Source organism: Wyeomyia smithii, chromosome 3 (assembly GCF_029784165.1).
Source record: "Wyeomyia smithii strain HCP4-BCI-WySm-NY-G18 chromosome 3, ASM2978416v1, whole genome shotgun sequence".
Taxonomy (NCBI): domain Eukaryota; kingdom Metazoa; phylum Arthropoda; class Insecta; order Diptera; family Culicidae; genus Wyeomyia; species Wyeomyia smithii.
The window spans coordinates 259,000,407-259,013,046 of NC_073696.1; the positions used below are offsets into that span (position 1 = coordinate 259,000,407).

The following is a 12,640-nucleotide window of genomic DNA, read 5'->3' on the forward strand; positions in this document are numbered from 1 at the left end:
TCAGGAAACGCGTGTGAAACTTGGCTGGTGACAGCTGAGTCACGAACGAGTCGAGCAGTTTTGCAGACGAGTTACTCATCCAAAATCTACCCGACTCGCCATCTGTAATACACAAATATGTCAGGCGAGTAACTCACCGCTCGCATCGTCTTCTGTAATAGGCCCCTAAATCTTAGAAATTTGTTATGGAATCTCCTACAAACAGTACTTCATTATAAAACTGAATGACAGCCATCTTGAGTTTAGCAGTCTGCTTGAATAACAATTGCCCAATTTCTAGCGCCTCCGATTTGAATAAAACTTTGCAAACTTAGTATTTTCCGCAAGCTGAAAAACATTATAGACTTCACAATACTTTCTTTGCAGCAATGTGGCTCAGCATCGCCTGATTGTATCCAGCTTTCCACGAGCGGTAATGGCGGACAGCGCACGCAGTCCATTTTGGCGTTTTCTGTAGGTCGGGTAATTTTCAATCGCTTACGATCAATGGGTGATCGTGATCGCTTACTTCAGCAGTCTAAAGCTATAGTGCCTCTTGTCGTATCAAGAATTTTCCTCCACCCGGTCCAGGGCTTACTTACTTATTTAAGCGTCCTAAGCCTCACAGAGAGCCGACATGATAAAATTTGCGTCCTGAGCGGCTGTTCGCTTTTGCCTTGACCAGGGCCCAGGTCAAATTCCTATCTACTTCTTTGATTTTCTTGTTGAGGTTGCGTCGCAACGAGCCCTGGGTCTGCTTTTGCTGCGATATCTTGCAGAATTCCAGCCCTGCGCTTTTTTATGTGGACCCCACTGCGATCAGTAGTTTTTTGGTCTTTTGTGCATTGTCCGAACGTTTTCCGCAGTACGCACATTTTTGTTTTTTTTTTTCCTTTTTGTAGTTTTTTTTTTATTGAAAAGTTACCTGCTCCGTTTTATAATGCTCTTATATCCTCCTTCTGACTTAGTAACCTACTTCCTTTCTTATCGACCTTATCATATCCTCCTGCAAGTTATCACTCGAACAGCGTATAACGTGCTATAGTCTATGATATTATCGAAGCTTTAGACCAGTGGTTATTAAGTCTGGAGGAAGATTTTTTGTGTGGAAGAGCCTGAGAATAAACCCATACTTAAAAGTCCTTTTGCCAACGAGTGGCTTGGTTCTGCTTAGATTCAAACCTATCACCACTCGCTTGTTAAATTAGACTCTGTAACTCTGCGGCTACAAAGGGCTACAGTCCTGTGCTTGCTTGCAGATTTCGTTCCCGCTCCTTCGAAGTGTGTGGCCGACGCACCCCCACTTTCGTTCCTCACTTGCCAATCTGCTGGCACCGGCGATGAAGTTTGGCATTTGAGATGCAATGGTGGAACCACCAGGCATTTTATACCGCAGGCATCGGTTGACGAAGACCTGCAGCTCCTGGGTGTTCTCCGCTTATACACATATACAGACTTCAAATTTGAGTTGAAAACTCGGGTTGCCATGATCTCGTCGATAACGATGAGGAACAGTAGCGGTGATAATATCCATCTTTGTCTCACACCGGCGACAACCCGAATAGAGTCGAACAAGACTCCGTTATGCAGGACTAATTCTATCCTTTGCGTCTCAAAGCGCCCCATAGATTTACGTGATTAAGTCGGTCGAAAACTTTTTCGTAGTCAATGAATACCAAATATGGGCAGTTTTGAATTTCAGTGACACATTGATAACATGTTCCACACAAATGTTGGTATGCAACCGATCCCGGGAGCTTTGTTGGATTTAATACATCGGTAAACTACTTCGATCTCCTGCAGTTAAGGGGCCTCGGTGTTCAAACCAGAGCGTTTCAACTGGTCCGTGGAGTCGGTAAGTAGCTGTCCGGTCGCGTCTTCCACAGACATCCTTGAATTAACCCTTACTCCAATCAGGCGTCGTGAAATATCATGTTCTGAGCCTGGCCACGGCTATCCGTCTTAATAAGCACAGCCTATACATGGGTGCTAAGAAGGAAACCAACTCCACGGTGGCTGGGAGCATTTTCACGTCGTATGTCAGAATACAACAGTACCTGCCCCGCCGTGTTCTCTAAAGACCAACAGACTTCGCTACGTCCCACAATTTCGAGCTTCATGCGTCTAGCCTGGCTGGCAAGTTGCTGAGCAAACGGTCATACATTCCATGTTCCAATTCTTGTCGTTTGTTTCGCGCTGAAAGTCGCGGCCATGAAATCAGTACGTAATCTTTCTCTGTCGGTTTCTGTAACGATTCGAAGGCTTTAGAGACAGCAGATGACTGGCCTAAGGCCTCTGCTTTATCGATCAACTTTTGCCCCGCTCCCGCAAGGGCTGTTTGCCAGATTACTTCTTTTATTTTGGAAAGTAAACTTACCGAACGGCGCGAACCCGATTCGCTTCGCCGGACTGTGATAACGTGAGAACACGAAAGTTCAACTTCTGAATTAGGCTGAATTTTATTTTCTGGATTATTCAAACTGAACTTATATTTTGTTGCTGACGCAGCCTTCTTCCTGCACTCGCCAGCTCCTTAAGGTGACGCGCGTTACTGCGCCATCGCCAAACGATGATCGCGATGACGAATAGGGTGTCTATTGTATACCCCACCACGTTGTGTGCGGAGATGTTATTCCCCACAGTGATGTCGGGGCTGTCTGAAGTAAAAGACCACATCTCGGGTTACGTCCGGTGCTCGGTGGTGGTTGCTGATAAAATGACTCCACATCGTTTGCTGCTTGGTTGACGATGTGGTTCGTTCATCGTTAAGCTGAGTCATCATTCTCGATGCATTGATTTGAGTATTGAGTCCGCGACACTTCATGCTACCACTGAGTGGCACATTATATGCTGACTACACGTTTGGGTTGATGGTTGGCGCGTTGATCGCACCAGCCTCCTATCCCCGTGATGGGGTTGCCATCTTAGGCTTAGCTTCCGTGTAGTGGCATTTCATATTCAGTCGCTGGATGCCAGTCAGACGTTGTAAGAACCACACCGCCATGATAAACAAACGCTCGGGTTGACGAAGCCTTCAAACCGGAAGTTGGTTCGTCAATTTCAAAGGTGTCTCGACACTCGAAGATTCTCTTCAACCAGGTTACGCCATTTGTGTCTGTTCCTGGTGCCTTTAAGAGAAAGAATTTAACATCCACGTGACATGTCCAACCCGAGAATGTCCCAGAAACGCATACGTAATGTATCGTTCGGTCCAAGGCAGCTTTGATAAGTAATGTTAGTTTATCTGGAAAACCGTAGGCTTGCATTATTTGTCATAACTGGCCACACTTACTTACTTACTTAGATAGCCGTACGTCCTAAGACATGGCCTGCATAACGTGGTTCCGCCAATTCACTCGGTCCATGGCTGCCTGCCTCCAGTTCCGCGGGCACCCGGTACTTTGCAGATCGTGCTCCATCTGGTCCACCCATCTCGCTCGTTGCGCCCCTCGCCTTCTCGTTCCCGCCGGATTTGAAGCGAACACCAATTTTGCAGGGTAGCTATCCGGCATTCCAGCTACATGCCCTGCCCAGCGTATCCTTCCAGCTTTAGCCACTTTCTGAATACTGGGTTCACCGTAGAGGCGCGCAAGCTCGTGGTTCATCCTACGCCTCCACACTCCGTTCTCTTGCACACCGCCAAAGATGGTTCTTAGCACCCGACGTTCAAAAACTCCGAGTGCTCGCAAGTCCTCCTCGAGCATTGTCCACGTCTCATGCCCGTAGAGAACGACCGGTCTTATTAGTGTTTTGTACAGGATACACTTGGTGCGAAGACTCAGATTATGCGACCGTAGTTTTTTATGGAGCCCATAGTAGGCACGACTTCCACTGATAATATGTCTCCTTATCTCCCGACTGATATCGTTATTATATAGTTACCAGAGAGCCGAGGTACACAAACTTGTCGACGACCTCGAACTCATCCTCGTCGATTGTTACCGTATTGCCTAGGCGTGCCCTGTCGTGCTCGGACCCACCTGCAAGCATATACTTAGTTTTTGACGTATTAATCTTCAGTCCGATCCTATCTGCTTCACGTTTCAGTCGGGTATACTGGTCTGCCACCGTCTCAAATTTTCTGCCGACAATATCCACGTCATCCGCAAAGCAAATAAATTGACCTGATCTGTTGAAAATCGTACCCCGCATGTCAAACCCCGCTACAATAAGCAGGAGAGACCATCACCTTGTCGGAGCCCCCTGTGAGACTCGAATGGGTCCGACGTTCCACCCGAAATTCTCACACAACACTTCACATCCTCCATCGTAGCCTTAATCAGTCTTGTCAGCTTCCCCGGGAAGCCGTTTTCGTCTAGAATTTTCCATAGCTCTTGTTGGTTTATTGAATCGTATGCGGCATTAAAATCGACGAAAAGATGGTGTGTAGGGACTCTAAACTCACGGCACTTTTGGAGGATCTGCCGCAGTGTAAAGATTTGGTCAGTTGTAGACCGTCCTTCCATGAAGCCGGCTTGATAGCTTCCTACAAACCTGCTGGCTAATGGTGACAGGCGTTGGAAGATGACCTGGGAAAACACTTTGTAGGCGGCATTCAGGACTGTGATCGCTCGATAGTTCTCGCAGTCTAGTTTGTCGCCCTTTTTGTGCCCCTTGCTCCGATGCCGTCTTTTCCGGCCGCTTTGTTGGTCTTGAGCTGCCGGATCGCATCCTTAACTTCGCTTATTGTTGGGGGTGGCACATCTTCGTCGTTCGTTGCACCGACCACGTCTTCTCCGCTCCTGTTGTGGTCTCCTGCTTGCACGCCATTCAGGTGTTCATCGTAGTGCTGCTTCCACCTTTCGATCACCTCACGATCATCTGTCAAAATGCCTCCATTCTTATCCCTACACATTTCGGCTCGTGGGACAAAGCCTCTGCGGGATCCGTTGAGTTTTTGGTAGAGCTTTCGTGTTTCGTGTGTGCGGTGCAGCTGCTCGAGTTCTTCGCATTCCTCCTCTTCCTGGCGACGCTTTTTTTTCTTGAAGAGTTGTACTTGCTGCCTCCGTTTCAGTCTATATCGCTCCAAATTCTGACGGGTGGCTCTACGCAGCATTGTTGCCCGCGCTGCGCTCTTCTCGTCCAAAATCTGCCGACATTCTTCGTCAAACCACTCGTTACGTCGATTCGGTTGCACGTGTCCCAGGACTTCCTCCGCAGCACTGCTGATAGCTGTTTTCACGGCATTCCAGCGATCCCCTAGAGGGGCTTCTTCAAGCTCTCCCTTTTCTGGCAGTGCAGCTTCGAGCGATGACGCGTACTGTGTTGTGATGTCGTGTTGCTTCAGTCGCGCGAGATTATACCGTGGCGGGCGACGGTACCGTATGTTATTCACAAGATAGTTTTTGGCGTATCTTAACCATCACTAGGTAGTAATCTGGGATCTGGCGAGTCCAACTCCGCGTATCAAGGCAGAACTGACGTCCGCCGCGCCGGCCTGCTACGCGCTGGCCATCAGCCCCGACTCGAAGGTGTGCTTCTCGTGCTGCAGTGATGGCAACATTGCCGTGTGGGACTTGCACAACCAGACACTGGTTCGGCAGTTCCAGGGCCACACGGACGGTGCTTCCTGTATCGACATTAGCCCGGACGGAGTACGACTGTGGACCGGAGGTCTCGACAACACCGTGCGATCGTGGGACCTGCGCGAAGGCCGACAACTGCAGCAACACGATTTCAGCTCGCAAATCTTCTCGCTGGGATACTGTCCAACTGGTAAGAGATAGAATAAATGTTCAAAAATGGTGTATTGAAACCTCATGTGTTGTTGTCCTTTTCTCAGGTGACTGGCTTGCTGTTGGAATGGAAAACTCGCACGTTGAAGTGCTGCACGCCACCAAACAAGACAAGTACCAGCTGCATTTGCACGAAAGTTGCGTCCTGTCGTTGCGGTTTGCCGCCTGCGGCAAATGGTTCGTCTCGACTGGCAAAGATAATCTGCTGAATGCGTGGCGCACACCTTATGGTGCAAGCATATTTCAGGTAGGGTACCATGCGTCCACACCATATTGTGATAAACTTATACTAATTCGATTATAACCTTATTGCAGTCCAAAGAGACCTCATCAGTACTCAGTTGTGATATTTCGACCGATGATAAGTACATCGTTACCGGTTCCGGTGACAAAAAGGCCACCGTCTATGAGGTTATGTACTAGGCTGAACCAGCAGAGAACGCGCTGCTGTAGGCGAGAAAAGTGGATCCCTGATGTTTCATTAAAAACTAATAGCTTCATCGATTTCACCTATCAACACACAACCTGTGCAGCCATTATCATTTTTCAGTTTCGACATGTTCTTAATCCTTTTCGATTTTGAACATAACCAACTAGAAGAAAAAAAACATTGAAAGTGACCTACTATCAAATCGGCAGCAGGATTATAGTTAATTTTACCGACTGTATCAGTTTTAATATAGTTTAGTTCAAGCTTGAGGCAGGAAAACAAAACAACATCAACATAACTCACGTAAACGTTATGCAACAGCAGAAAGAATCTTCTTACTCGTAGGCTGCTAGGCGATACACGGATTGCACTCACACAGCCAAATGTGCTCTAATGGTAGTGTTGCACCGGTAAGAAAAAAAAACGGCACCACAAAAAAGAATGCTACAATTGTTGAGCGATAGGCGCCGCGTACGGTTTAAGTAACTTAAAGCTGAAGTTTAAACAAACAAATCAAAGAATTAATTGTAGAGCGTATAGCGAAACCCGGAAGAGGACGAAGGAGGAAGAAAAAAAACATTAACTTAATTATCAAACAGAAAACCTTAGTGATTGATTACCGTAAAATAATGAAAATGAAGAGTATTGTACAGTATTTGAACAACTCGTAATGTTAATTATATGATTAAGATCAGGAGAAACAACAAAAAAAAAACAAAAACGTTCAGAGATCCCTTGAGGTTTCAAGTAAAAAAATATCTCAAACGAAAAGTTTTGACTGTAAAAAGCAAACACACACACATACATACACACAATTCGAGATGTACATCTAATTGTTTTTTCTTTTCAACTCCTTGTACCAATGGAATAGCAAAAGAAGATAAGAGAAAAAAAATCGGTGTCCGTTTGTTCTACTTTGAAAAAAAAAAAAAAAAAGATATAAAACATTTTTCATCATCCTTTAGAAATCTATGTATAATTACCGAGCGAAGGCGGAGAAAAGGGAAGCGCAAAATTTTCCTCAGCCACAATTATAACTGCTGCTTGCTATCATCTCTTATAGCGATTAGAACAGAACAGAACCCAGGATAGGTCACCAGAGGTAATCCGGAACAGTGTGGGAGAAAGGGTTACCGCCTATTTATTCTTCAGCACAGAAAAATTGAACATAAATCCGCAACCAGAGGGCGGCAGGCAGAGGGTTACTGTGTGGAAGCTCAAATGTGAGAAGTCGCGGAAGTGAAAGTCCACTTCCGGATTTTATTCTCTAGTAGCTAGATGAAAAGAGAGAGCGAAAAAAAAACACTACACAGGCACACAGCGAACCATTACAAATGTGAGGAGAAAAATCTGCGCATAAACCCAGCAACACTGGAAAGTTCAATATAAATATTATAAATAAATATTTTTAGACATGAAAAGATTAGCAGGCGTGTTTCGGTTCAGTTGGTCAAAGTGATTACACATATTGTTTTTTTTATTAAGTTTATAGTAAACATAAACAAAAGCTTGGTCAACTTTTAGTGTACAGGACAATTGCGGGACTAGTGCTACGATCCTAATACTAATAACACTAACAGTTTCTCTCGAGCCGGGAGTCGAACACGACTAGTTTGTTATACCAGTATATTACCTCGAGGCCAGCTGGGAGGTAAGTCAGCTTGCATTTAATTTATATTTTATATAAAACTTGAATGATGAATTTTTAGAATTATTATATTTTTTATAATGCAATTACTCACGAAAACCATGCACTGTGAGTGAAATTGTCATCGTTTACTTTATTTCACTCATTGTGGTTCACGAGATGACTGTACACTCATTCAATCATCGGTCGACCGATTTCTATTCAGTTTAGGGTATATGGTCAAAAATTAGCTCAAGAATTCAAGTTTTTGTAATTTTCTGGTAAATCATCAATTTTACATTGATGGTATGGTACGATACTGGTTGAAAATTATATTTGTAGAGTTTTTATCAAGCTTTACTCGGGTTTTTAAGTTCAATGTTATTTTGATTGAGTTAAACGTGAATAAATTAAACACATTTTCGGCATTTTTAAACTTGTTTGATCAAATCTGATTAAGTGTTGACCTCGGGGATTCAAGAGTTAACTTTGACATGTACATGATTCTCGTAAATTCACCTCATTTTACGGTGCTATTTTTGTTGCTTGAACAATTTAAAATAGAAACGTTTTTCACGTATTGATCGTCAATCAAAGTGCTGAAAATCCCGTGAATTCACAAGTGCTGAGAATGTCGGAATGAACAATTGAAAAATATGGTGCAAATGAAGAAGAACTTCGTGAATAAGCCCTATTTAGAGTTACAAGCGAAGTGAAAATCTCATACAAAATGTTCATTTTTTCACGCTTGTGAAAAATGCAACCTGCAAAAATTTAACTTCGCTTGGAACTGTAAACAAATTCGATCCAGCGAAATCGAAGGTTGTTGATCTTATCTTTTTCACTGATGTTTACTTTTTTCACGCATGCAAACGGTAGTGAAAAAAGCAGCAGCAAGCGGAAACTTGCGTGCGTTTATATTCTGTCAGTTGCAGCCAATTTTTATTTCGCTCGGAGTGTAAACTCGTGAATTTCGCTTCACTTAAACTGTAAGCTGCAGGCTGGTGAAATACCCGCGTGTTCCACGAACGGGTTTTCACGACAGATTTCGCAAGCGAAAATTTACGCTTTTTCACTTGTCAAATTTATCACTTCGCTTGGAACTGTAAACTATGCTATTCGGTTTATTCGCGTTGAAAGAGATTTCGAAGGCTGTTCGCACCTACGTGAACTCTCGTATGTAATTGTCAAAATGTGCGTGATGACAAAAGCAAAAATATTTCCTTCTTTCTTTTTCGCACGCAGAAACCAAACAAATATCAGCAACACCGTCAACGCCAATAGAATGGAAGGAGAAGAAATGGTGATCTGTTTGGTAGTTTTGTAACACAATTCTTATTTCAGTGGGCTGTGTCGAATCGTGGAGTGTACAGTTGTGAATAACTACCAGTTGGTCTCGAGGTACGATGCTGGCCTAAAGCCTGTAGTACACTCTTTGACCGAGCGTCAAATATTTGTCTCTTTTTGACAGATAAAAATTTGGTCAAAGATAATTATTTGTCACTCTCCGATTTTAACATGGGGCAAACACGGGCAAACAACAACCATGATGTCAAATAAATTTGAACATTATGTCAGAAGGTCAAATATTTGACCATTAGACAAAGAGTGTACTACAGGCTTAACAACCCAGTCGTCGTAGGTTCGAGTCTCGGCTCGGGAGAGACTGTTAGTTTCAGTAGGATCGTAGCGCTAGCCCCGCAATTGTCCTGTACACTTAACGATAGGCTGCGAAGTCTGTGTATAATAAACAGAAGGTCGAGTTCCGACCTCTGAATGTAGCACCGAGACTTTGCTTTGCTTTACAGTTGTGATTATGTGAGAGTCCTTAAGTGTCCTTAAGTTTTATTACTGAGTGTCCTTAAGTTTTATTACGAGTCACTCGCCTCGCCTCCAATCACTGACAAGGCGAGCAAAATGTTGTGTCAGGAAACGCGTGTGAAACTTGGCTGGTGACAGCTGAGTCACGAACGAGTCGAGCAGTTTTGCAGACGAGTTACTCATCCAAAATCTACCCGACTCGCCATCTGTAATACACAAATATGTCAGGCGAGTAACTCACCGCTCGCATCGTCTTCTGTAATAGGCCCCTAAATCTTAGAAATTTGTTATGGAATCTCCTACAAACAGTACTTCATTATAAAACTGAATGACAGCCATCTTGAGTTTAGCAGTCTGCTTGAATAACAATTGCCCAATTTCTAGCGCCTCCGATTTGAATAAAACTTTGCAAACTTAGTATTTTCCGCAAGCTGAAAAACATTATAGACTTCACAATACTTTCTTTGCAGCAATGTGGCTCAGCATCGCCTGATTGTATCCAGCTTTCCACGAGCGGTAATGGCGGACAGCGCACGCAGTCCATTTTGGCGTTTTCTGTAGGTCGGGTAATTTTCAATCGCTTACGATCAATGGGTGATCGTGATCGCTTACTTCAGCAGTCTAAAGCTATAGTGCCTCTTGTCGTATCAAGAATTTTCCTCCACCCGGTCCAGGGCTTACTTACTTATTTAAGCGTCCTAAGCCTCACAGAGAGCCGACATGATAAAATTTGCGTCCTGAGCGGCTGTTCGCTTTTGCCTTGACCAGGGCCCAGGTCAAATTCCTATCTACTTCTTTGATTTTCTTGTTGAGGTTGCGTCGCAACGAGCCCTGGGTCTGCTTTTGCTGCGATATCTTGCAGAATTCCAGCCCTGCGCTTTTTTATGTGGACCCCACTGCGATCAGTAGTTTTTTGGTCTTTTGTGCATTGTCCGAACGTTTTCCGCAGTACGCACATTTTTGTTTTTTTTTTTCCTTTTTGTAGTTTTTTTTTTATTGAAAAGTTACCTGCTCCGTTTTATAATGCTCTTATATCCTCCTTCTGACTTAGTAACCTACTTCCTTTCTTATCGACCTTATCATATCCTCCTGCAAGTTATCACTCGAACAGCGTATAACGTGCTATAGTCTATGATATTATCGAAGCTTTAGACCAGTGGTTATTAAGTCTGGAGGAAGATTTTTTGTGTGGAAGAGCCTGAGAATAAACCCATACTTAAAAGTCCTTTTGCCAACGAGTGGCTTGGTTCTGCTTAGATTCAAACCTATCACCACTCGCTTGTTAAATTAGACTCTGTAACTCTGCGGCTACAAAGGGCTACAGTCCTGTGCTTGCTTGCAGATTTCGTTCCCGCTCCTTCGAAGTGTGTGGCCGACGCACCCCCACTTTCGTTCCTCACTTGCCAATCTGCTGGCACCGGCGATGAAGTTTGGCATTTGAGATGCAATGGTGGAACCACCAGGCATTTTATACCGCAGGCATCGGTTGACGAAGACCTGCAGCTCCTGGGTGTTCTCCGCTTATACACATATACAGACTTCAAATTTGAGTTGAAAACTCGGGTTGCCATGATCTCGTCGATAACGATGAGGAACAGTAGCGGTGATAATATCCATCTTTGTCTCACACCGGCGACAACCCGAATAGAGTCGAACAAGACTCCGTTATGCAGGACTAATTCTATCCTTTGCGTCTCAAAGCGCCCCATAGATTTACGTGATTAAGTCGGTCGAAAACTTTTTCGTAGTCAATGAATACCAAATATGGGCAGTTTTGAATTTCAGTGACACATTGATAACATGTTCCACACAAATGTTGGTATGCAACCGATCCCGGGAGCTTTGTTGGATTTAATACATCGGTAAACTACTTCGATCTCCTGCAGTTAAGGGGCCTCGGTGTTCAAACCAGAGCGTTTCAACTGGTCCGTGGAGTCGGTAAGTAGCTGTCCGGTCGCGTCTTCCACAGACATCCTTGAATTAACCCTTACTCCAATCAGGCGTCGTGAAATATCATGTTCTGAGCCTGGCCACGGCTATCCGTCTTAATAAGCACAGCCTATACATGGGTGCTAAGAAGGAAACCAACTCCACGGTGGCTGGGAGCATTTTCACGTCGTATGTCAGAATACAACAGTACCTGCCCCGCCGTGTTCTCTAAAGACCAACAGACTTCGCTACGTCCCACAATTTCGAGCTTCATGCGTCTAGCCTGGCTGGCAAGTTGCTGAGCAAACGGTCATACATTCCATGTTCCAATTCTTGTCGTTTGTTTCGCGCTGAAAGTCGCGGCCATGAAATCAGTACGTAATCTTTCTCTGTCGGTTTCTGTAACGATTCGAAGGCTTTAGAGACAGCAGATGACTGGCCTAAGGCCTCTGCTTTATCGATCAACTTTTGCCCCGCTCCCGCAAGGGCTGTTTGCCAGATTACTTCTTTTATTTTGGAAAGTAAACTTACCGAACGGCGCGAACCCGATTCGCTTCGCCGGACTGTGATAACGTGAGAACACGAAAGTTCAACTTCTGAATTAGGCTGAATTTTATTTTCTGGATTATTCAAACTGAACTTATATTTTGTTGCTGACGCAGCCTTCTTCCTGCACTCGCCAGCTCCTTAAGGTGACGCGCGTTACTGCGCCATCGCCAAACGATGATCGCGATGACGAATAGGGTGTCTATTGTATACCCCACCACGTTGTGTGCGGAGATGTTATTCCCCACAGTGATGTCGGGGCTGTCTGAAGTAAAAGACCACATCTCGGGTTACGTCCGGTGCTCGGTGGTGGTTGCTGATAAAATGACTCCACATCGTTTGCTGCTTGGTTGACGATGTGGTTCGTTCATCGTTAAGCTGAGTCATCATTCTCGATGCATTGATTTGAGTATTGAGTCCGCGACACTTCATGCTACCACTGAGTGGCACATTATATGCTGACTACACGTTTGGGTTGATGGTTGGCGCGTTGATCGCACCAGCCTCCTATCCCCGTGATGGGGTTGCCATCTTAGGCTTAGCTTCCGTGTAGTGGCATTTCATATTCAGTCG

At 44.7% G+C, this 12,640-nt stretch overlaps 1 protein-coding gene across 1 annotated transcript; it reads left to right on the forward strand.

The window, feature by feature from the left end:
• Positions 1–1,961: 1,961 nt before the first annotated feature.
• Positions 1,962–7,570, forward strand: LOC129729218 (protein groucho-like). The gene is made up of 4 exons (XM_055687714.1): positions 1,962–1,991; positions 5,349–5,694; positions 5,762–5,961; positions 6,030–7,570. The coding sequence occupies exons 1-4, from the start codon at positions 1,962–1,964 to the stop codon at positions 6,135–6,137; spliced, it is 684 nt and encodes a 227-aa protein (XP_055543689.1). The 3' UTR covers positions 6,138–7,570.
• Positions 7,571–12,640: the final 5,070 nt, after the last annotated feature.

Coding starts and splice junctions, on each gene's coding strand:
- LOC129729218 (XM_055687714.1), top strand. CDS start 1,962: ATGGGTGCTAAGAAGGAAACCAACTCCACG. Junction 1,992..5,348: donor AGAAGGAAACCAACTCCACG/GTGGCTGGGAGC, acceptor AACCATCACTAG/GTAGTAATCTGGGATCTGGC. Junction 5,695..5,761: donor GCTGGGATACTGTCCAACTG/GTAAGAGATAGA, acceptor TCCTTTTCTCAG/GTGACTGGCTTGCTGTTGGA.